The sequence below is a fragment of the Scyliorhinus canicula genome, chromosome 14, assembly GCF_902713615.1.
Source record: "Scyliorhinus canicula chromosome 14, sScyCan1.1, whole genome shotgun sequence".
Classification (NCBI taxonomy): domain Eukaryota; kingdom Metazoa; phylum Chordata; class Chondrichthyes; order Carcharhiniformes; family Scyliorhinidae; genus Scyliorhinus; species Scyliorhinus canicula.
In genome coordinates, this window is record NC_052159.1 from 58,517,325 (window position 1) to 58,543,139 (window position 25,815).

The 25,815-nt window shown below is 41.8% G+C and overlaps 1 protein-coding gene across 1 annotated transcript in view; it reads left to right on the forward strand.

The window, feature by feature from the left end:
- Positions 1-25,350, forward strand: part of LOC119977196 (radixin-like) — a 113,875-nt gene extending 88,525 nt beyond the window's left edge. The window contains 6 exon segments of the mRNA XM_038817893.1: positions 1,333-1,496; positions 11,517-11,647; positions 12,186-12,346; positions 17,861-17,953; positions 18,158-18,397; positions 23,149-25,350. Coding sequence (XP_038673821.1) covers positions 1,333-1,496; positions 11,517-11,647; positions 12,186-12,346; positions 17,861-17,953; positions 18,158-18,397; positions 23,149-23,313 — 954 coding nt within the window. The 3' untranslated portion in view covers positions 23,314-25,350.
- The last annotated feature ends 465 nt before the right edge of the window (positions 25,351-25,815 follow it).

Sequence of the window (25,815 nt, forward strand, 5' to 3'; positions counted from 1 at the left end):
TTCAGAATGTTGAGGGTGAGGGGGAAGATGTGTTCATTGCTGTCATGCTGAAACTGTAGGAATGGCTGAGGATGAGATGTTGAATGTGAAAGTTAGAGATAGAAGGTTAGGACCAGTGGAATCCTATTGTGGATCTGGGAGGATGGGGGAGGGGTGAGAGCAGCAGTGTGGCAAATGGGATGGGCACAAGATTGCCCTGTCAACCACTGTAGAGCGAAGTCCTGGATTGAGGAAAAAGACTCATCCGAAGCATTAATATGAAAAGTCACCTTGTCACGGCAGAGAAACTGGGACAATGGGGTGGGGTGTGTACATGGGTGTAGGAGTTGGTGGGCTTAATAGTAGAAATATGGTGATTTGATGGAACTGTTTGCTCCTCCTTTTCAGGGAAGCAGTGGACAGCTCTCCAGCCATGTTGGTCTTGTATGGAGGTGTGGAGGAATTGGATCTGCATAATGTAAAGGAGACTGTTGAGGCCAGGAAACTGGAAACCTAAAATTAGAGTGTAGGGAAAAGATCTTTATTAGTGTCACAAGTAGGCTTACATTAGCACTGCAATGAAGTTAGTGAAAATCCACTAGTTGAGGGAGAATTTGATGTCCAGTTCACTTAAGCACATCTTTCAGGACTTGTGGGAGGAACCTGGAGCACCCGGAGAGAAGGTGACCCAAGCTGGGAATCGAACCTGGGTCCCTGGCGCTGTGAAGCAACAGTGCTAAACACTGCTACTGTGTCGCCCAGATTGGATGAGGGAGTAAATTTAGCAAAGATGGAAATATTAATCCGGAGGGGTGACACAATTGCTATTGAGGCAATACAATCTACATGCCACCATGTTCTGTGCAGTCTATTGACGGTTAAAGGTGCTCTAGGAAAACTGAAGGTCTCCTTCCAAAACTGCAGGAGTATGCTTGTTAGTACATGCGGCCAGTAAAGAAGTTAAAATTTCAGCTCTAAACACATGCATGGAAATTTTGTTGGGAAGATGATCATCTAGATTTGGGGTTTATTGGTTTTTAGTGCCCTCGCGGATAGAAAATCTTCTTACCATGATTTCCAAAAGGAATTTGGGAACTTTTAGTTTCAAAAATCAATTATTTAGTACGTCTGAATTTTAACTCCAGTTTTCTGTTATTTCCCCATGCTTTTGCCTCATTATTCACACTGGTTACAAAAATACGCGGTGTAGTAATATTTGATTATTGCCAAATAGGCTACTTTCTACTTAAACACCTTTTAGAGTAAAGCTAATGTCAAAATATAAATGCAAGTGATTGTTTTGTCATTTGAATATTATGTTGAGTCCTAATTCTTACTAATTTTTTAATATAGGACTTTGTATTTTATGCTCCACGTCTGCGAATCAACAAACGAATTCTAGCACTTTGTATGGGAAATCATGAACTCTATATGCGAAGGAGAAAACCGGACACTATTGAAGTACAGCAAATGAAGGCACAGGCCAGAGAGGAAAAACATCAGAAACAGTTAGAAAGGTAAATGAGACTGGTCAACTTCACCGTCATCCTATACAAGACCACATCTGCTGTATGCATTGATGTGAACTTTGACTTTAATCTGTCCTTTATCCTGCAGAAGTGGGAAGGGTTCATCCTTCTTTGAATAAATAGTGTTAACCCTTGCATAAATTCCAAATGCATAATTGACTTCCAACAGGAAGCATTTAAAGCAAAATCAGATTGTGGAAGAGGGCTTTTGAAATAAATTATGTTTACATGGCATTTCTCATGGTAAACTATTCTTAGCTTATCAGGGAGCAGAATCTTGCAGAATTTAATTTTTAAAATCTTTAATGTCACAAGAAGGCTTACATTAACACTTCAATTAAGTTACTGTGAAAAGCCCCTAGTCGCCACATTCCGGCACCTGTTCGGGTACACAGAATTCAATATCCAAATTACCTAACAGCACGTCTTTTGGGACTTGTGGGAAGAAACCAGAGCACCCGGAGGAAACCCGTGCAGACTCGTATTATTTGTTCTTGGTGATGTGAGCACTTATTGCCTGTCCTTCATATTATAATAATATAATAATCGCTTATTGTCACAAGTAGGCTTTAATGAAGTTACTGTGAAAAGCCCCTCGTCACCACATTCCAGCGCCTGTTCGGGGAGGCCGGTACATGAATTGCACTAGCATTGTTCTGCATTACAAGCCAGCTGTTTAGCCCACTGTGCTAAACCAGCCCCTAATTGCTCTTCAACTGAGTGGTCTAGGCCATTTCGGAGGGTAGTTGAGTCAACCACACTGTTGTGGGTCTGAAGTCACATGTAGGCCAGATTGGGTAAGGATGGCAGATTTCCTCCCATAAAGGACATTAGTGAACCTGATGTTGTATTGCAACAACCCAGTGGTCTCATTATCATTTGATTCCGCATTTATTAATAATTTTATACATTTCTCCCAAGTTGCCATGATTTGAATTCTTCTCCAAAGCATCAGTGTAGACTTTTGGGTTCCTAGTCCAGTAACATTATCACTCTGTTACTGTCAATGTAAAGTTTTTTGTTGTTTTGGCTTTTAACAGCAGGAAGAGTTCAATGATTAGAGCGAAAGTGGTGATCCAGATTGGAATAACTGTGGTTTAGACCAGTAACATGTGGATAGAGAGATTCCCTAAATAGACTCTGCAGTGATTTGCAAAAGGTGTAATATCTTGAAAAATATTCCTGGGAGGTTGATGCTGCCTCACCTTTGTTCCTCTCTCTTTGAACCTTGCTGGGCTGAAAATGGCTGTTGTCTTACAAAACTGCAAACCATCCGATTCAACTTGCAATGGTTTCTTCATGCCATTCGATATAATTCTTTCCCAATTCCTGTTTATATTCAAAGATGAATATTGTCTCATCTCTGCATTAGATTTCATGTTGCCAGCTTTACAGGCCCCCCTTTCACCCTCTAGTTCAACTATTTCTATCTTTCCTCTTCCATTTTGCCTGTTCACCTTGTGATCCCTGACTAGGCCCCAACATTGGCTAGGATACTGGACTGAAAACCCCAATATTTCTTTTTTTTAAGACTGTGGAAAGATTGATTTGCTCCAGGAGTGATTGTATAAAGAAGTTGAGCTTTTTTAAAACAAAACTTTATTATAAAGAACAATATTAAACCTTTTTAAAAAAAAAAAAATTAAAAACGAAACAAACAGTGCACCCATAACCTACCCAAAACTACCATTCAATTTCTGATTAAACAACCAGAAAATACACAACAGTTCTCAATCCAGCTTAAAACAAACCAGGCCCTGCAGTGATACTTTCCTTACAAAGCAAATCCTGGGTCTTATGAAAATTTCTTTCTTATTCTATCTGAAAGTTCTTCAATTGGCTGCTTTTGTTTCAATCTTTTAAAATAGTGTCACCTTTGTAACCTGTCCTATTTGGAAAGGATTTGTGGCCTCCGAATCAGGCAGATGGGAACTCCGCTTTTCGTTTCTCAAAGTTTCCCCAAACTCACTGCATCTCTGCCTTTTACTTGTCTCAAGAAAAACCAAGGTTGCCATGTCAGACCTCACTTCCAAAAGCATTTCTCCAGCCCCTGTATCTCTTCACAGCTTCTTACAAAATGGCCGTGTTCTCTTAGCTGCTTCCATTGCTGATCTACTTTTAACCCTTAAATCGCCCACTACAATTGTAAACCAAATCACTAAAATCCTCCAATCATCACAATCTTATGAACTTTCAATGAAGCCTCCAATACAGATCCTTGTGAAACATCATTAGTCATGTCCTACTGATTATACCTGCCCATTACCCCATTGTCTGTCATTCAAAAGGCTATTTACTAACTACCAGGTTAATAACTTTACCTTCATAGCCATGAACTTCAGCTTAAACTAACAATCTCTTATCAGTGACTTTATCAAATGTAACATCCTTAGACATTTCCCTGTTCATCGTTTTTAGTCCCCATTTCATAAAAAAATGCAACCAGTTCAGTTATGACCTCCCCTTTACAAATTCATGTTGATTCTCTGATAGCTGAAATTTAAGGTGTTTAGTCACATTCGTTGGTCGTTCTGGGTGAGTGTGCTTAACACTCAATTTGGCTCTGTTTCTTGTTCTAAGCTCTGGAGTCGCCAGGTGCCGTTAAGACACCGCCACAAGCTTCAAGGTGAAGTTCAAAGCAATAAAACCGTACACCAATTAGTAAGTCCAAACAACTAGAGTTTATTATAATACAATTATAATAACTACCCATGCACATGCTAAAGGATTAAACTTGCTCCTACCGCTAAACAACTAATACTTATCTCGAAGGAACTGCTGGGTCAGGGAACAAGGCCTCTTGCTCTGCTCTGGTCTGCAGACTTCAGATTGTTATCAATTGAAAAGGGGGTCAGGAGTGCCTATTTCTGGTAGCGGTCGTCGTTAGGCACTCACTTGTTGGTGGCTGCTGCTCGACGGCTGGAGTAGGAGACAGGAGACTGAACCATGTGTGGGACCTTTCTTTCATAGGTCCCAGGGGGTCCGCGCCCCTTTGGGCGGACGCCATTACCTGCTTGGAATCGATTGGGTCTCTCCCCAATCGATATGTTTGAACCCCCCAATCATAGGGGTCACTGGGGCGGTTCTTGGGACTTATTGTTTTGGGCTTCTCTGGCGCCACAGGGTCTGGCCTTCCATAGAATGTATCGATTTGTGCTTTAACTTGTTTCCATTGTATCTGGGGACTCGCCCGGTATTGCCTCATTAGTATGTTAACTGGTTTCTTTTCACAGTGCTGTCTGGTTTCTGCAACAGTCAAAACTGGTTTCTGCAGTCGTCCCAATATACAATCGCCTTGCAAGCTGCTTGCTTTCCAAAATGTCCATTTTCCCTGCATTCCTTGCAATCTTCCATTTTGTGTTGGGCAGTGGCCACCCCAGGTGGCTACACATTATCCTTGGTAGTAATTTCCCACAACAGATATTAGGCTAAACAATCTGCAACTCCTTTGTGTGTTCCCCCCCCCCCCCCCTTGCCTTGGAGAATTGTGCAATTTTTTTCAATCTAAAGAAATCAATCCCAGATCACGAGAACTTTGAGAAGGTTGTAGTCAGGTCATCTGCAAAGCTCTCCGCTACTTATTTTAAACTCTTATCCTTGGAATTTGTCAGTCTTTGCTACCATTGCATTTGTTTTACTTCTGTTAATTTTGGAGAGTTCTTATCTCCGATTGGTTTCCTTGGAGTGTTCGGCATTCTTCCTCCACAACATGACCACTATTTCCTTATTTTCATTGATAATTGTGCTCTTCCTCATTTCGGTCTCTGGACTGCATTAAAATCCAAGACTAAATCCACTCTTTCTTGTGATGTTTAAAACTGGAATCCCTTCAATCTTCATGTTATAATGTAGGAAATTTCCAAATCTTACCTTGGTGCAACCACTGCTTTCTTATATTAACTCTTTTCTAACTTTCAATGTTTATGGCGAGCAATATCCCCCATGTTATACTGAAATGGAAATCATCGTAAAACGGTGAACAATTCATAGGTTGAAGAAAGCATCTCAATATTTTCCTGTTTGCACAGCTGAGAATATGTTCACTACTCATTGAGATTGAAAGAAAATTCCTCATTCTGACAGTTGTGTGTATGTAAAAAGTGGAATGTTTTCCGAGTCCATACCCATTATGTGCCTACATCTTCCCCTTCCCTTATTGGTGGTGAAAGTGGTGGATTCTTCTGATTTTGTGTGGGAAATTTGGTATTATTCCTTTAAATGAAATATGTCTGATAAATTATACTCCATTGGGGCAAATGACCCATTGTTCTTTTTCCTCAGATGCATGTTAAAGGAACCTTATTGCCATGTTCAATTGCTATATATGTATTGTACTAGACTAGTCTTGTGGTGTTATCAGTTATGAATCATTTACAGACCAGAAAAACTCCGCCATGGAAACTAAACTGAACGTTTCTGAAATTAGACAGCGATTCCATTTTAACAGTTATGTTCTTATGTATATGGGTTCATGCTTCTAGATGGTTTCAGAACCTGATTTTATAACTTTAATGTTCCAGAAGCTCAAGGATACCAATTCAACACATGCCTACCACATTTCTCCCCGCTAAAGATGTACTCTTTCAACTTTGTTTTCACTTGTCATGTGGTGCGGAGGAGCACTGAAAAGCCATGACAATTGAAAAATAAATGAAGGCAAAATGTTGTCAAGTTACTGAAGGTCAATATATTTTATATGAAATGCATTTTTAGATAATCACAGCCAATTAGATTTGATTTGTTACCGAGGTACAGTGTAAAGTATTGTTCGGAGTAAGGTTCAGACAGATCATTCCATACATGAGAAAAGTGCATAGGGCCAATGTAAATACATAGACTCAGCCATCAGATGAAGCATACAGGAGTGTAGTACTACTCAGTAGAGAAGATGTGTGAAGAAATCAGATCAGTCCATCAGAGGGTTGTTTAGGGGTTTGGTAACAGTGGGGAAGAAGCTGTTTTTGAATCTGTTAGTGCGTGTTCTTAGACGTTTGTATCTCCTGCCAATAGAAGAAGTTGGAAGAATGAATAAGTCGGGTGGGAGGGTCTTCGATTATGCTGCCCGCTTTCCCAAGGCAGCAGGAGGTGAGGTGTGATGTGATGGAGTGGGCTGTGTTCACAACTCTAGTTTCTTACGGTCTTGGGCCGAGCAGTTGCCATACCTGGCTGTGATGTAGCCAAATAGGATACTTTTTATGGTGCATCTTTAAAAGTTGGTAAGAGTCAACATGCCGAATTTCCTTAGTTTCCTGAGAAAGTATAGATGCTGTTGTACTTTCATGGTCATAGCATCAATGTGGGTGGACCAGGACAGATTGTCGATGTGCACACCTAGCTGTCAACCATCTCCACCTTGGCCCCATTGATGCAGATGGGTGTGTATGATACTTTGCTTCCGAAAGTCAATGACCAGCTCTTTAGTTTTACTGACATTGAGGGAGAGATTTTTGTCGTTGCACCACTCCGCTAGGTGTTCTCACTCTCCTGTATTCTAACTCATCGTTGTTCGAGATCTGACCCACTACGGTCGTCAGCAAACTTGTAGATGGAGTTGGAGCCAAATTTTGCCACCCAGTCCTGTGTATATAGGGAATATAGTAGGGGGCTAAGTACGCAGCCTTGTGGGGCCCCGTTATTGAGGACCATCGTGGGGGAAGTGTTGCTTATTCTTACTGATTGTGGCTTTATGACTCTGAGTCAGAAAGGCGAGGATCCAAGTGCAAAGTGAGGAGCCAGGTCCTAGGTTTTGGAGCTTTGATATGAGCTTGGCTGGGATTGTGGTGTAGAGGCAGTTTAGGCAGCATTTTGGGTTGGGAGCTGTGTCGGTGGATGCCGATTAGGGGTAATCATGGGTTTGAGTCGGGGAGGATTGATGCAAGGTTCCGGGATGGGAAGAGAGGAGGGTGCAGTTAAGGAAATGAAAAGCATTTGTTTCTGGGAGGGCAATTTGCAGGGTTGGGCGAGATGTTTGGGCTGGCTCTGGGTGAAAGGAGCAGGTGCAGGACTGTGCGAGGAAGGTCTTTCCAACCTTTTCAAAATAGCTGTCCCTCCACTCTACTCACCAGAGGAGACCACAAAATACTTACACTTCCTAAATTCAATTTGTACCCTGAAAACATCCCAAATCTCTGGAGCAACTCCATTATACTCCCACCGAAGAGCTCAGTTCCAAAATATACAATAGATCATTTGCATATCAGGACACCTTATGTACCACATCTCCTCCTCCTCCTCATTATCCTCTTCCACAACCCTGAGCTCTACATCAGTTGCACCATGGCTCAAACTTCGGTCCAGTAGCAAATTTCTCCAATACCACTCCACCCGCTTGAAAACCTTCTCTGCATCCAGTGCCACCTCCACCTCTGTCTCTCTCTGGGGGGAAAACACCACATTCGACAGCCTCCTTGCATGCGAGGACAACTGTCTCCTTGTACGAACCCTGTCTGGTCCTCTCCAATCACGTCTGAAGGTCAACCTTCCAACCTTAACACCAGCACCTTTGCCAGTATCTTGGCATCTACATTCAGCAGAGATATGGGCCTGTATAATAATCTTTATTATTAGTATCACAAGTAGACTTGCATCAACACTGCATTGAAGTTACTGTGAAAATCCCCACTATATAGCGTCCGTTCAGATACTCCTGAGGGAGAATCCAGAATATCCAAATCGCCTCACAGCACTACTTTTGGAAACATACACTCCACCGGATCCTTGTCCTTCTTTAGCAAAGGTTAGATGGAAGCCTGCTCCATTGGTTTATGGCAAGATACCCCGACCCATCATGTCCTCAAACGTTCTCCCCATCAATGGCGACCGGAAATCCATCAGGTCCTGCCACCGTCCCTGCTTGCATCCTCCCAATCGCCACCTTCACCTCTTCCTCTTCTCCCGGCTCTTCCAACTCTGCCCCCTCCACCTCCCCCAACCTCGGACACACCAGCCCACCCAGAAACATTCTCATCTCCTGCTCCTCCTCCTTGAACACCTCATCAATCTGTTCTGGTGCTACCTCCCATCCTATCCTGCACCAAACTATCTCCCTCGCTGTGGCCTCCCTCCTGAGCTGACCTGTCTTCTCCCCATACTCCTAGACAGCTTCCATCACCCATCTCTACTGGCATACCACTTTCCCCGTGGACAATGGGTCGAACCTTGCCCTGCAACTCCTTGCCAAGAGACCCCCCCCCCCCCCCCCATACCCCCCATCCACCTCCTATATCTCTTCCATCAGTCGTTGCCATTCCTCTCCCTCCTACCGATCCATCTTGGCCTCAAAACGAGATTACCTCCCCCCCCTCACCACTGCCTTCAGTGCCTCCCAGACCACTGACCACAAGACCTCTCCCGTACTCCTCAGTTACCTTCCCTATCTTGTCACAGAAGCTCTGGCCCACCAGTAACCCCACATCCATTCTCCACCTCGGCCACTGGGTTGCCCCCTTCTCCAAAACAACATCCATCCAAGATGGAGTGTGATCCAAGTTCAAATTTCTGAATACTCTGACCTTTTAACCCCAGCCAACAGCACCTTTCCCACCAGGTACCTGTCCACCTTCAGTTCCAATTCTGCCCAACTATCAACTCGTGGGTGTCCAGATCCAGGACGGCACTCGACGCACTCTTCTCAAACCCCGCATCATCCCAATTGGGGCTATATATATTCTTGCCAGTGTTACCAACCTCTCCTCCAATGCACCCTATCATGTACCTATCCACCTGATCTGCACTACCTTCTACATGTGAAACCTCATCACCATTGCCCACCAATACCGCCACCCCCTGCACCCTACAATCAAACCCCGAATGGAACACCTGACTCTCAAGCCATTCTTAAGCCTCACCTGATCCTTCACCCTCCAAATGGCCTCACGGTAGCATGGTGGTTAGCATCAATGCTTCACAGCTCCAGGGTCCCAGGTTCGATTCCCGGCTGGGTCACTGTCTGTGTGGAGTCTGCACGTCCTCCCCGTGTGTGCGTGGGTTTCCTCCGGGTGCTCCGGTTTCCTCCCACAGTCCAAAGATGTCCGGGTTAGGTGGATTGGCCATGCTAAATTGCCCGTAGTGTAAGGTTAATGGGGGGATTGTTGGGTTACGGGTATACGGGTTACGTGGGTTTAAGTAGGGTGATCATTGCTCGGCACAACATCGAGGGCCGAAGGGCCTGTTCTGTGCTGTACTGTTCTATTCTATTCTATTCTATTCTAAATAGGTCTCCTACAGCAGTACCACATCTGCTTTTAAACTCCCAAGTGTGCAAAAACTCTATCTCTTCACCGTTCCCCCAGCCCCAACGGCTCCAAGTCACTATTCTGACCCGTGGTCTCAACCACCACCCAGCCTTTCTGCCATCAGCATAACCCCAGGCCCACCCCCATCCTTTCGTTACTGTTGGGACACCACCGCCCCCAAATCCACTTCCTCTTGCAAACATCTGGCACATCCTTCGCCATTTAGCTAGTAGGTTAATTCTGCTTCAAAAAGGTGTGTGGGGATAGGTGTTCCAGGAGCAGAACTAAGCATTCCTTTTGAATGAGGCATTATCCTTGTGAAGCTACTAAACAGGCTGCCTACATTCTGAACAACAAAAGAAGCAAATTTAAGTTCAGCTGTACCACAACAACCTGATCTCAGCAAAACTCTACCACTTGCAGTCAGAAATGGTGGACACAAATGCAGCTAACAATGTTCTGTGGGCATTCCAACCTCAACCTCGAGGCTGAAGTATTTACAGGCGTCTTCAGTCCAAAAAGTAACGTTTCATTCCTCCACCAGTGGCTACTCCATGTATTAAGCAGGCTTTTGCAAATGACAGAAGCTTGGGTCTTTAAGATATTCTGCAGTGTCGAAGCCCTCTGCCAGAACTTGCTGCTTTTCTAGCTGAGCTGTTCAATGCAGTTATGGCATTGGCATCTACTTGACAATGTGGAATCTGGCCCAGTAACGTCTATACACAAACTGGGTAAATTTAATTTGGCCAGTTACAGGCTGATTGCTTTCCTTCCAATTAAATGAGTCTTAAATACTGCTGTCACTGCTGCTTTGGGAATCTGGCTGCCAGCTATGTTTATGTAAGTCACTGCATTGCAGTTCAAAGTAAAAATGATGTCTTGGAAGATTTGTGAGATGTAATAAATGCTACAAAAATGCCAGATTACCTCTTTGTGAATGCCTATTAATGGTAATGCTGAAATATTATCCTAGAGAATAAACACCAATTGCTGTCAATTACAAGATGCTTGAGTAGTTATGGATGTATTATTCTTTCTGGTGAAAGGTGCTGGTCTGATTGTCAAGAGTCTGCATTTTTTTTCTCCCTGGGTGCTGACTGATCAGTATAGTTTCTTTTATTTTCAGCCATTTGTAAGCTTCTCTTAACTTTGCCTTTTTATTGAAATATTTTGTGTTCTCGGCTTTATTTGTCTGATTAATCAGTGTATGATCGATTTTTGAAAAGCATCTACATAATCTGCCTAATCTACATGATCTGCCTAAAGATGTTCTTGAAATTGAGTACCCAATTATTTTTTTCCAATTAAGTGACATTTTAGCCTGGCCAATCCATCTAACCTGCACATCTTTGGGTTGTGGGGGTGTAGGAGAATGTGCAAACTTCACATGGAGACAGTGACCCAGGGCCGGGATTTGAACCCGGGTCCTCAGCGCCTTTTCGGCAGCAGTGCTAACCACTGTGCCTCCCTGGAGCTTTTTTCCTCTTGAATGTTCCTACTCCCTCTTCCTTAAGGAGCATTTGCTGGGAATTCTTTGATCTGTTTTCATTGTTCATCTCTGTTTTAGGATCAGTTTTTATTTCATTGATTTTCCCTGCATCACCTTCAGTATGGGCACATTTCTTTGCTTTGTTACTTGACCTTTAATCCCACCTCTCCAAAAATGACATGTACACCCCCAAATTCCTTGACCTAGTACTCTTTTTTTTAAAAATGGTTTTCATATAACTAAGTGTTCATTGATCAGTACATAATCTAATTATGTTTTTAAAAGGGCACAGCTGGAAAATGAAAAGAAGAAGCGAGAAATGGCAGAAAAGGAAAAAGAAAGGATAGAACAAGAGAAGGAGGAGCTTATGGAAAGACTTAGACAAATTGAAGAACAGACGGTAAAGGCTCAGAAAGGTAATGGTTTACACTTTGATCACTTTGCAATGTATACATATATGGAGACTTTTTCTATCTGGTTCAACATTTTGGGCTTATTTTCTAGACTGTCTTTGCAAAGCTGATATCGAGTTATGGTAATTTATTCCATGTTCTCTAGAATGGGAATATGAAGAGGTTAGCCCGCAGCTTGCATTCTTGACTTGTGATTTTAAATATTGCAATTCTGCCCCTTTCTACCCCTGCTAAACATTGTAGTTATTCTGAGGCAGTTTTGTCAACTCTCATTCATTCTTCCCCTTCAAAATTGGGGTCGGGGAAGAAGCTTCATTTTCACTTTCAAGCCCGTGTCCCAATAATCTAGAATTCTATCTCTAGCAGATTGATGGATACCTTTGAAAAGATTAGGCAGGTCACAAAGTGTTTGAAGAATATAATGAAGTGTACAACCTTGAGTGGTAAATTTTTTTTTTCAAGAAAACACTGCAGTATCCTGCCTGCCACTGATCAGATGTGGATCTCTAATTAATTAATTTAAGAAAAATGTTTCCAACAGAGTTAGAAGATCAAACGTGTAGAGCTTTAGAACTTGAGCAGGAAAGGAAAAGAGCAAAAGAAGAGGCTGAGAGACTAGAAAAAGAACGTCACAATGCAGAAGAAGCAAAAGCTGCCTTGGCCAAACAGGCTGAAGATCAAATGAAGAATCAAGAGCATCTGGTAGGAATCTTAGTTGTCTTTGTCAATCATAAACCAGCCAACTGGAAAGCTGTTTCTCAAGAACTTTGTCAGCAAGTTCTGAGGGCTCTCTGCAGATTCTGGAAATCTAGAAGTGGCATCTCAAGACGAGGGAAGATGATGATTGTAAAATTCTTATCCATTTAGTAGGAGGCTTTCTATTTTAAATTCCCCCTGAGACAGGAGTACATTATATGAGACTTGATTGTCACCTGAAACTAAATAGTTTGCAGTATGTAGTAATAATAATAACAACCTTTTATTGTCACAAGTATGAAGTTACTATGAAAAGCCTCTAGTCACCACATTCCAGTGCCTGTTCGGGTAAGCTGGTACGGGAATTGAACCCGCGCTGCTGGCCTTGTTCTGCATCACAAACCAGCTGTCTAGTCCACTGAGTGAAACCATTAGAGGTATTGTTTAATTCTTTTCCCTCCAATTACTCTTTTTTTGGTAATATCCCTAATAATGAGAATTTGGATTTCATGCATTTAGACATTTAAAAAAAAAGTGAATAACAAAACTACTGACTTCAAGAGTTTGTTGAGGATGTAATTGCATTTTAATGTAACGTCTTTGAGATCAGATCTTTTGAGGCCTGAAGTTGTATCGACTAATATTTGGCTAGTGTTTGTGATCTGATGCAACTGTTGATTACTAATATGCTTGGGCACCCCAAACCTAAAGGCTTTGTAACCTTTTATTTCCCTCATTCCACAAGCCCCATTGCACACCCTTGTCACCTAAACTAATTATTCAAATACACCATATAAACCTACCTGCCCATCAGCATCTCGTGTGCTCAGTGATGCAAGAAAGGTGGGAGACAAATGAGGAAGCAGACAAGAGAATACCATGTCATAATTTTGGATATATTTTTCAGTATCTTTTTGAAGTAAAATGTCTGAAAACCAAGGAGAAAGAAACGAGACGTAGCTCCTTTTGTGGTTCTCTCTTTGCTCTGCTCTCCATGTCAACCTCCAAAATTACAATAAATGAAAACAAACTTTGCCCAAGTTTTGGATTGCTTTCAAATTTTGTAAATTTGGCACCTGTATGAGTGTTAATAGGATCATATTGAAGTCTAGACCCAGAAACTGCTCTTACTCAATTTTAGTTCCTACAAATTTTGTTCAAAATACTGCCTATAATTTTTTTAAGAGTAATTGTTTCAAGACGTCTTTGAGAATCTCTGTAGGATAACAGCAGATTTGTGAATAGCTTTAGGAAACTAAGACTTGTCTTTGAGTCAGAACAGAATTTTTTTTTTTTTTTTTTTAAAGTCAGCAGATTGGAGGGGTAAATTTAAAGCCATCAAAAAGACTGCATAAAAGAGAAAATGCTGGAAAATCTCAGCAGGTCTGGCAATATCTGTAGGGAGAGAAAAGAGATAAAGCCTGCATATATTGATTATCAAGGCAGTTCTTTGAAGATCTAGAGGGAAACGGCTTTATAACCTTTGAAAACCTCTCTGGAAAGTTGCCTGTAAATTTGTCCTCTTGAGATTCTCTTCACAGCAGAGCTAGTTGTGCGGAACACCAATCACAAGAGAGCTTAAAGGCAACACAGCCCACCCTTTTTTTAATCCATTTAGAAAAGTTGGTAAACCCCAACTTTAGCTTCAAGCTCTTAAATCAGGGGTGGGCAAACTACGGCCCGCGGGCCGCATGCGGCCCGCCAAAGGTATTTCTGCGGCCCACCAAGTCATTAAAAAAAAAAAAAAAAATTTTTTTAAAAAAAATTTTTTTTTTTTTATTAAAAATTTTTTTTTTTTAAGGTTAATGGGGGGGGGGGGGGCGCTGTTGGGTTACTTACTGGTATAGGGTGGATACGTTGACTTGAGTAGGGTGATCATTGCTCGGCACAACGTCGAGGGCCGAAGGGCCTGTTCTGTGCTGTACTGTTCTATGTTCTATATGAGGCGCCCAGAATCATAACCGGGTGAAGTAATTATTTTACTTATGCGGCCCTTTGTGAATTGTGAATTTCTGAATGTGGCCCTTGCACGGAAAAGTTTGCCCACCCCTGTCTTAAATGCTTCCAGATTCTGATTTTTTTACTATTTCAGCTACTCTTTCAACTCTGCAAATTCCTCTTTCACTAGTTACTCCTCTGAACGATTCTGATTCTAAACATGTTTTTGTTGTTCTGTACCCGTCTCCAGAGCTATATCTCTTACGGAGACCATTAGATATTCACAACATGAAGCTCAAATCTATCCGTTCAAGCAAATCAAAAATATTCCTTTCTCAGTCTCTTGAGTGTTTCTTTCTCTGCCTTAGTTCCTCCCTCTTTTTTCAAAAATAGTCTCTATCTCAACTACTACCAGTTCTGCCAAACTATCCCAAGTTCTTGTAAAGAACGTGCCTAACCACTGCCCCCCCCCCCTCCCCTCCCCAATCTTGAATGAATTAAGTCACAGTGAAGACAGTCTTTCATTCCTCCTACATCACTTTACAGACTCTACCTGGAGTATTGTGCACAGTTTTGGTCCCCTTATTTGAGTAAAGATGTAGTGGCATCAGAGGAGGTTCACTCGGTTGATACCCGAGATGAGGGATTTGTCGTATGAAGAGATTGAACAGTTTATTGCTATACCCTCTAGTTTAGAAGAATGAGGGAGATCAAATTGAGAATGCATGATTGTAAAAGGTACTGATTAAGTCGATGTGGAGTGGATGCTTCCTCTTGTGGTGCATTCTAGAACGAGAGGCCATAGTCTTGGGATAAGAGGTAGCAAATGAGTTGAGAAACTATTTCTCCCAAAGGGTTATGAATCTCTGGAATTCGCTACCCCAAAGTGTAGTGGATGCTGGGACAGTGAATAAATTTGAGTTAGTCAGATTTTTAATTGGTTATGGAGAGGGGGGTAGGACGGTGAAGTGGAGGCCAGGATGAGATTGGGGTTATGGGGAGAAGGCAGGAGAATGGGATAAGAAAAATGAGCCCTGATTGAATGGCGGAGCAGACTCGATGGGCCAAATGGCCGAATTCTGCTCTTATAATACTTTATGAACGTGTAGCCCTAAAAGCTCTGGAAATTCCTTGTAACTATTTTATATTGGTGATATCATCCTGCTGAATTGGCACTCTTTGTTTTGGTTTAATGCTGTTTCTATAACTCGATACCCAAAACTGACCTCCATACTCTTAACAATGGCCTAATTACTGCTTTATACAAATTAATTATTTCTTACCATAGTCTGTTCCTTGATTTTAAAATTGAAATGTGGCTGGTTTATACATGACTGTCTGCATGCAAGTACAGATAATGAATTTGAAGTTCAAAGTAGTCCCTTGTGGCAAGAAAATGTTAGGGAGACGAGAAGTGAAATTGATTTCTGGCTTTGACTTATATAGCACCTTTTTAATGTGCCAGTTGTACCCAAGTACACGTGTTTCACCGAAACATAATTGTGTAATCCGATATTGGGTATGTGACTAACAAAAGTTCTAGGTGATTAGCATAACTGAGGCACATGCCCAATGTCTACCTATCTTTTGTATCTTGTAAAATTAGGCAAAGCAAGGACCTTGTCTGGCTCCTATTTAGTCTAGCAACTGCCTTTTATATCCTATAGCTTTCTTTATAAAATAAAAATCTATTTTGTGCAATATATTGTCCAAAATTCCCTGAAAATCTGGAATAATGTAAACCGAACAACTTTAATCCACCAACTTGTCAACCAGGTTAGTCTCGCTATACTTTTCCTTCCATAAAATGTTGGGCTTCTCTAATGCCTACTCTTGGTTATGTAGAGTGTCTGAATTTTCTCTGAACAATTTTCTAGTATTCAAGATTGAGCTAATTGGTGTATCCTTCCATCTTGCTTCCCTTTTTAAAAATAAATAAATATTGATACTACATTAGACTCCAATTTGAACTATTGAATATAAAACCCAGAGTTGCCCACAATCCATTCCTAAAGTGAATGCTGTTGCAGCTACATCAGATCATTCTTTCCCAGATTATACATGCATTCACTTTGATGTTCTACATTTTAGCGTTAATTTACATTGAACTCATGGAAACTGAGCATTGTCTACTGAGTGAAGACTGAAGAAAAGCAACTATTAGTAACTTTACCCTGTCCTTGTTACTACGGTTTGATCTCCAATCTCTTTTAATGGCAAGATTTGCCGCCTCCAATCTATTAAAAGAATTCTTACCTACCACTTCTAGACATTTGTTCATCCATACCCTTTAATTGCTTTCCATTAATTTTATACTCCCATTCCTTATTTTCTTCACTTTAGTGTACCTGCAAGCTAGAGTCTTTTATAGCCCACTTTGTTTACCAAATCCAAATATATGCCGAAATGCATGTCTTCTGTAGGAAACCGGTGACTTTTCAATTCTCGCTGCTACATTTCCTTTTGTACTTTTTCCTCTGAACTGTCTTTTCCCCCGACACATCCAAAGTCCTCCTGATCTCTAATCTATTTGGTCAATTCTTCAAAAACATTTAATTTGTGAAATACGACTTGCCTTCTTGGTTATACATTTAGAAATGTATTGGTTAGTGAGGGAAGGGAGTTTTGTTGGGCGACCAGGCGAGAGGCCCCGCCGCTGGTTGGGCGACCAGGCGAGAGGCCCCGCCGCTGGTTGGGCGACCAGGCGAGAGGCCCGCCGCTGGTTGGGCGACCAGGCGAGAGGCCCGCCGCTGGTTGGGCGACCAGGCGAGAGGCCCCGCCGCTGGTTGGGCGACCAGGCGAGAGGCCCGCACAATTTTTCTAAATTTGTGAAACCGAGGTGTGATAACTGACCAATAGGTTTCTATTATGTTAAAACAAGCTAATTTAAACACCATTAACCGCATTCATATCAAATAATATTGCTTTACAATGATCAGTTAAACAGCTCCAAAACACAAAGGAAAAAAATAAACTTGTTATCTATACCTGCTACTAACTCCAATGAAGCAACCCAGTTCAATTCAAATGCCACTCACAAATCAAGTTAACAAGCGTTTTACTTAGTTGTGTTTCAGGAGCAGAACCAGTACACTTCTGCTCAAACCAGCAGCTTTTGGCAAAACTGCTGTTCACCATAAAATCCTTCTGTCGTGTCAGACTCCAATTCTATGGGAAACTGAAAAACTACAGACTGATCTGGCCCCTTCCATTAATTACATCACCTGTACCTGCTTAACTAGGACTTGATACAACCCCCTTGTAAATGATCTATTCTCCAGGGAATCTCCAGCAATCATAAGGTTCCATTAACCCATTGTTTCTAACCAAGAAAGTAGTTGGAAAGAATTCTGACTTCACCGTTTATGACTTAATTAAAGCTTTAGTAGACAGGCTGGGATACCTTAACCTAAGCTCTTTAATATTACTGCAACAATTTTTACGTTAACTCTGGCTTTTAAAAAGACTGTAACAGATGTACCAATCGAATGTACAATGTACAATGTACAATTTTTACCTTGCATGCCTTGAGGTCTGAAATTCTCAAATTTTGATTGATTTAAGGATGTTTCTTTATTTTAGGCAGCTGAACTTGCTGAATTTACCGCCAAAATTGCACTTCTGGAGGATGCCAAGAGGAAGAAGGAAGAGGAGGCCACTGAATGGCAGCATAAAGTAAGTAATTTAGTAATTTTGCTGTGATAATGGAGTATCAAAAATGTTATTTCAGGGGGCAATGACTGAGTGTGCAACAGAAGTAATGTTGCTTCCAAAATGAATAAGAACATCTGATCATAATTATCTTTAATGTAAATAATATTTGAGAAATCAGTGAAAAATATCTGGTACAAATGATGAAAAGTGCATTTTTTCGACTAGGCTGTGACAGCTCAGGAAGATTTGGAAAAAACGAAGGAGGAATTGAAAATTGTAATGACGGCACCTCCTCCACCTCCACCAATTATTCCACAAGCTGAGAATGAACATGATGATGAGCAGGATGAGAACAATGCTGAAGCCAGTGCTGAACTCTTATCAGAAGGAATAGCAAATCATCGCAGTGAGGAAGAACGTATTACTGAAACACAGAAGAATGAGCGTGTAAAGAAACAGCTGCAGGTGAATTGATTTAGTTGTTGTCTTTGTGCATTTACTACAAATTACTCCATTTATTGGATTGGAAAAGGCATTTACATATATACCCTTAAGTTTGCAAGAATGCTTGCAATGGCATGAAGTTAAAAATATTAAATCAACACCATAGTGTGCTGAGCTTTTAACTTTATAAAAAAAAAATCATCTTTTCCCAATTAAGGGGCAATTTAGCGTGGCTAATCCACCTACCCTGCACATCTTTGGGTTGTGAGGGTGAGACCCACACAAACACGGGGAGAATATGCAAGCACCACATGGACAGTGACCCAGGGCCGGGATTGAACCCAGATCCTCTGCACAGAGGCAGCAATGCTAACCACTGTGCCGACATGCTGAGCTTTAACTGAATTAATAATTGTTCTGTGCATTTCTTTTTTTTTTTAAAGGGCAGCATGGTGGTGCAGTGGGTTAGCACTGCAGCCTCACGGCGCTGAGGTCCCAGGTTCGATCCCGGCTCTGGGTCACTGCCCGTGTGGAGTTTGCACATTCTCTCCGTGTTTGCATGGGTTTTGCCCCCACAACCCAAAAGTGTGCAAGCTAGGTGGATTGGCCATGCTAAATTGCCTCTTAATTGGAAAAAATGAATTGGGTACTCTAATAAAAAAAATATATATTTTTTTATTCTCCTTTTTCACATTTTCTCCAAAATTTACACCCAACAATAATCAATAACGAATGCAATGTCAATCCCCATATCAATAACAACGACCCCCTCAAACATTAGCCCGCATGTTAACATAAACACATGACAGAGTAATCAAGAATCAGCCATAGTCACCATTAACACAGTCTCTCCTCCCCCCAAACCCCCCTAATGTTCGATGTGATCCAATTCTCGCAAGTGCATAATGAATAACGTTTATGAATTGTAGAACCCCTCCATCCTTCCCCTCAGTTCAAATTTGACCTTTTCAAGCGTCAAGAATTCCAGCAGGTCCCCCGCCACGCCAGGGCACCGGATGGAGAGGTTGATCTCCACCCTAACAGGATCCGCCTGCGGGCGATCAAGAGGAGAAGGCTACAACATTACAACATCTGCCTCCACGCCCGTCTCCAACCCTGGCTGGTCCGATACCCCGAATATGTCCTCCTGACGGTCCGGTCCAGTTTCACATACACCTCCATCCAGTAATTCGCCAGCTTTGGACAGGACCAAAACCTATGAATGTGGTTTGTGCCCCCCCCCCCCCCCCCCCGGCCGGGCAACGTTCACATACATCTTCTACAGCCTCCAGCTCATCCTCGCCCTTGTAAGGTGCGCTCTATACACCACCTTCAGCTGTATCAGCCTCAACCTCGCACATGAGGTGGAGGCATTCACCCTCCGGAGCACCTCACACCAGAACCCCTCCTCCATACCCTCTCCCAACTCTTCCTCTCACTTTGCCTTAATCCCTTCTAGTGGCACCTTCTCCCCCTCCAAAATAGCCCTGTAAACCACTGATACTACCCCCTTCTCCAGTCCCCCTGTCATCAGCACCTCCTCTAGCAATGTGGAAGCCGGCTCCACTGGGAAACTCTGTATCTCCTTTCTGGCAACGTCTCGGAACCTGCATCCCTGCTCCAGCCCATACTTTGCTCCCAGCTCCTTCAATCCCGCAAAACAACCCCCAAGAAACAAATCTTTGTGTCTTAATTCCTTTCCCCTCCCATCTCTGAAAATTTCCATCCCACTTCCCTGGCTCAAATCTATGTCTCTGTGCATTTCTATATTGGGTTTGTATGAAGCCAGCTTTACAGGGAAAGCGTGTGACTCCTTCAGTGCCACGGAGGGGATTTGCAGATGTTTTTCTTTTGGTATTTGTCTGCTGCCATTAAAGAGTTTTGCCTGGATACTTTACCAAAGAACAATTTGACTTTTGCACCTTTTTTAACACTGGACTCATCTGCTCCTCCTTCTTCTGAAACCTTTTTTTGCAGTTTTGAAACGATTGTTAGTTTAGGGCACCCTGCAGCTCTCACCAGGCTGGCTGTGTGGTGACTCTCCAATTAGATCACGTACTGTGCTATCTGGGCTGGCAGAGGTTTATATTAGTTCATCTTGCATTCTGGCCCAAAGCCAGCAGGCATACCCAGCACCAGTAGTGGTGTGGCTCTCTCGCCCTCCTCCTCCTCCTCCTCCTCTTCCCCCCCCCTCCCCCCCCCCCCCCCCCCCCCGGACTCTGGGTTCTCTTAGACTTGCCTCATTTTATTAAAGTTACATTGTCAAGAGGGGATTCATTAACTATCAACTTAAACTCACCTGCCAGCCACCCTATCACCGATCTTCCCTTTTGTTCGTTGTTCTCATCGTCCCTTTCTCTTTCTCTCTTCTTGCTTAAAGCCTGTTACGTCTCTAACTCAGTTCTGATGATCATGGACTGAAAGCTTTATTTTGGTTTCTCCTTGTACGGATGCTGTCTGACCACCTGTGTACAGCATTTTCTGTCCACGATATAAAGCAAAGTTTATCTTAACCCGCAGCTGAAATTATCATCAGTGGAATAATGGGCCTGTTTTACTCTTGGTAGTTGCTGAGGAATTTTTTTCTTTTAGAAAGGAGAAATTTAGTGTGGCCAATCCACCAACCCTGTGCATCTTTGGATTGTGGGTTGAGACCCACGCAGGCATGGGGAGAATGTGCAAACTCCACGGGCAGTGACTTGGGGCTGGGTTCGAACCTGGGTTCTTAGTGCCGTGAGGCAGTAGTGCTGACCACTGCGCCACCGTGACACCCTGAGGAATTTTGTCCTCTTGTTGCAGCTGTTGCTTTTTGTTGATGGAGACATTTCTGAAATGAACTTCAAGCAATGCAATTTCTTGGCACTCTGCAAACAATGAAGACTATGAAGTGCATGTGGTGCAACTTGGCCAGTGTTCTGTTGGAAAGGTAGTCAACACTCTATTCAAGCTCATTGCAGTCCATTGTTTTATGGGTGATTGACTTGTAGATGGAAAGAATCCAAAACGTTTATGCTTTTGAAGACAGCATGGTCTGCTCCCCAGAGGACTCTGTCCCCTGGAGTTCTGAACTTGTTTTGACATTCACCTTTTTAAGGTGAAATTATGTTAAATCCTTTAGCAATCTGATGGAGTTAGAATTAGAGTTAGTCAGAAGGAGGCCATGCAGCCCATCGGGTTTGCACCAATCCTCTGAAAGAGCACCACATGCAGGCCCAATCCCCCATCCTATCACCGTAATCCCACCTACCTACACTTTTATCATGGCCAGTCCACCTAACCTCATCCTGTATGCGTGTGCCCATCCCTCCGGTGGGAAACCACAGACTCTACGACCACCACTATCTATGCCAAGTGCCATTAACTAGCTCCCCATATCGCAGTAGGTCACCCCTCACCGATCCAGTGCTGACATTTCCCCTCTCTCTGCTTTGCCATTGGTGCTAGAACAGTCAGCTATTCGTGCCGCTCACTTTGGAATTCCTGTCTAACCCCTCCACTTCAAACATCAACTTAAAATTGACTTAATTATTTTTGACCACTTCCCTAATTTCTAGCTTGCTGCTCTGGGTAGGATCTATTGCAGTATTAGAAGTGCCGATCAAATGTATATTGTTGATTTATGTTCAGCATTGGTTTCTACTTCGCAAACTGGTCTGACAGGCCATGTTCATTTTCACGCTCGATTATTTATTGAGCCTATTAGTTTGTAATTTAAAAGACAAAAGTGCTATCGCCGGTTAAATTGTTGCTGTTGAGATTTATTTTCAGGCTTTTAATGTGTAGCCTTATTTGAAGTGTGCTGATATGCTTATCGGGGGGGCGGTTAAAATATTACTCTGTAATTCTGATTCTCTTAGCTGGATATTTTCTGCTTAAAATTCCTCTGTGCAATGAAAGCATAGAACTGCACAGCATAAAAGGAGTCCATTCAGCCTATCATGCCTATGCTGTTTCTTTGAACAAGCTACCCAATTAGCCCCCCTCCACTGCATTTTCCACCTTAGCCTAACAATTATTTCCTCTTGATTAGCAATCTAGAAATCCCAAAGGAAGCCATTCAGCCCATCATGTCTGCACTCCACCTAGGTCCTATCCCCGTAACTCCACCTAACCACATCTTTGGCTACTACTAAGGGGCAATTTTAGCATAGCCAATCCACCTGACCGGCACATCTTGTATCAATTCCAAATAATATGTGGGGGGAAAATGTACACTTGCATTTAGTGAACCTAAAGTTTAAATGACGTGTCGAGCCATTTGAGAGATGTCAACTTCATAAAGCTTCTGGCACAGTGGTTAGCATTGCTGCCTACGGCGCCGAGGACCCGGGTTTGAATCCCGGCTCTGGGTCACTGTCCGTGAGGAGTTTGCACGTTCTCCCCATGTCTGCGTGGATTTCACCCCCACAACCAAAAGATGTGCAGGATAGGTGGATTGGCCATGCTAAATTGCCCCTTAATTGGAAAAAATAATTGGGTACTCTAAATTTATTTAAAAAAAAATAAAACTTGTGTAAATCACTCAAAATCAAAGCTGAGCCCCAAATTATTCTGATTGCTGTGTACTCGTATGCTTTAGTTGTAGATTCTACAATTTGTGGAGACCTGCAAGTAAGCCAAGACGTACTCTAGTTATGACATGACCCTCTGCAAACTTTCATTGAATGTTTCAAATATTTTTTTGATCATCGTTTACTAGTTAATTTAAAAACAATAGATGCACACTAAGATTTTCTTGTTGAAAGACCACTGATTCCATGTTTGTTTAACAGGCACTAAGTTCTGAATTGGCCCATGCCCGCGACGAAACAAAGAAAACCATAAACGATGTCATACATGCTGAAAATGTTAAGGCAGGCCGTGACAAATACAAGACCCTTCGACAAATACGACAAGGCAACACAAAACAGCGAATTGATGAGTTTGAAGCTATGTGAAAGTGCAGTTACTTTATATTATGTTCTTTAAAACAGCTGAACCAACAGCAGAGGAACAAGCAGCACTGTACTGCTAATAAGAGTAGTGTTTCACCCTGCCAAAGTATTGTATCAGTTATACCTGTGTAAGAGTTGGGTGTAAATTTCTATTCTAAGGCAGTTGGTAAATGCCCTTTTAAGAATTTTACAGTACAACAATTAACAGAACTTAGCTGGAACTATTCAGGAAATACAGATTTTCTTTTGAACAGGTATGTTTAATTTCAATGAAATGCATGTATGAAGTTATGGCTTGGTCTCTGCAGCTTGCCATTAGAGGTGTATAAAGTTAATAGAACAATTGATACTTTTGTGAGGGCTTAAGCAACCTGCCTTAAATTGAGGGGAGTCTGCAACATTCGTATCTAAATTTTGGTAATTTGAGATGTAACATTAACTGAATAGTGTTGTCAGACTGAACATCGTTGTCGTAAGGTTGGTGTTTCATGTCCTATCATCATAGATGGTTTTCTTTGCCTACCTGTTCACAAAGACTTGCTCAAGGTAGCAGTTCAGCTAGAAAATGGGATGTGCTTTTGCTCAAGATGCAGCAAGCATTGCTTTAGCATTAGGCTTTCTGTGTCTGTCCGCATAGGTCAAATTGAAATGAAACATAAAATAGTGAACAACCTTTTAACATCGGCCTTTCTGGCAGGGGAGCATATGAAAACATCAGTCCCAAGGAGGGGACAGTATACTACCTCAATATTATACACATGATGAATGGCCAGTCAAACACCCTTTCCTAGTGTGCATTTTCTGCAAGATATCGTTTGTGCGATTTTTAATCTTGCATCTTTGCTTCTTTGGCACCTTTCTTCCCTTAAAATTCTGAATTGTTAGTAATGTCACAATGCTTGGGTGTTGATCAGACCACTCAATGTTGTATATGTAAAATGATGGCACATAAAGAAGTTTTTGTATTACACTTAATATTTCTGTTGCTGGTACCCAGAGGGTGTTTTGTTTCCTTGTGGGAGAATGAGTGAATGTTTGTGCGCACATTTCTGGCGAATGATGCTTCTTGAGATAAGAGGATGAGGTACTGAGGTAACTTGCATTATTAAATCCAAGCATTTAAGTGGCAAATTACAGTAGGAAGAGCAGTGCATGTTGTCCTGACAATTGGCTGTCTGTGAAGCTTGCCACATTTCTTGAGCTAAAATGTTTGATCATGTCATTGAAGATTTACTGTAATAGATTTTGTGTCCTTGCTTCCTCTGTACTTGGTTCAGCTAAATTCCCATTGGTATTATGCACTCATAAATCAGCATTTATTATCTGTAATGATGGTTTATTGAAATTGCCATTTATAGTTGAGCATTTAACATGCCCAGTTGCTAAAGATAATGATGGGCAATACTATTGTGCTCTTTGTGGCTATTATTGCAGGTTTAAGTTTTGATTTTAAGTCATGAATAAACATCTAGTGTTTTGTAATTGCAGGTGAGGTTTCTGTTTCATTTATATGCTGAGGGACAGCTGGCAATTCTTGAATGTTCTGCACATGCATCAAACTGCTTTTTGTGAAGTATTTCCACTTGCAGTGTAATAGCATACTGTTTTGGTGCATCAGGAACATTTACTGAAGCATGAGCATTAGTATTTTTGTAATGTTCAAGCAGTTTGCCATAGCAAGTTGAAATACTATGCTTCCAATGGATTTTTTTCCTGAAAATGTGTACACTAACATTGACGCGTCAGTGTATTGGTATCATTGTTGGATAATACAACCAGTTATTGTGTTTGCAGTTTAATAGCTATATGAGCTAGGTTATGAGAATGTTCCATTTATACAATTGTGCAAAAATTAAACTGTATGGCTAAAAATGCAACCACTAGCAGTATAGAACACATTAATATAAAATACATTGGTTTATTTCTTCCAAAAAGTAACTTTACAAATGCTTTTCCCTAGCACCATGTACCGTGTTGTACAATTGGACATAACTATTTTGAACAACATTCATTGGTTAACGATTAAAGAATGTAAAAACCTGTCTGGTTCCCTCTTCTTCATTAAATTGTGGTTATTCTTTTAACCAGGCTTCAGTGTAAATGTGGAGATTATATAATGGCTTTTGTAATTGTTGTCAGTCAACTTATTGAGATGTTGAGCATTGCTCAAGTGGTCTACTGGAAACAACTTGTGGAATTTCTCAAATACACAATTCTTTCAGTTACTAAGTTGGGCAGAAAGAGTTGGATGTTCAAATCCCACCTAGATATAGTACAGTAATAACCAGCTTTTCCAGATTACTGGATGTCAGTAATTGGGTATAGGGTGTGTTAGAACTCGGGAAAATAATTTGGGAATGTACCTTGTTCATGCTTCTAGTCGAGTGTGTGGAGGAGAAATGGAAAACTTTGCATAAGTATGCACATTCAGGTTATTCTGGGATAAATTATAATGCAGCTAAATGTGGATCTGCGATTGTGGGTTTCTGTACAATATGCTTGGGC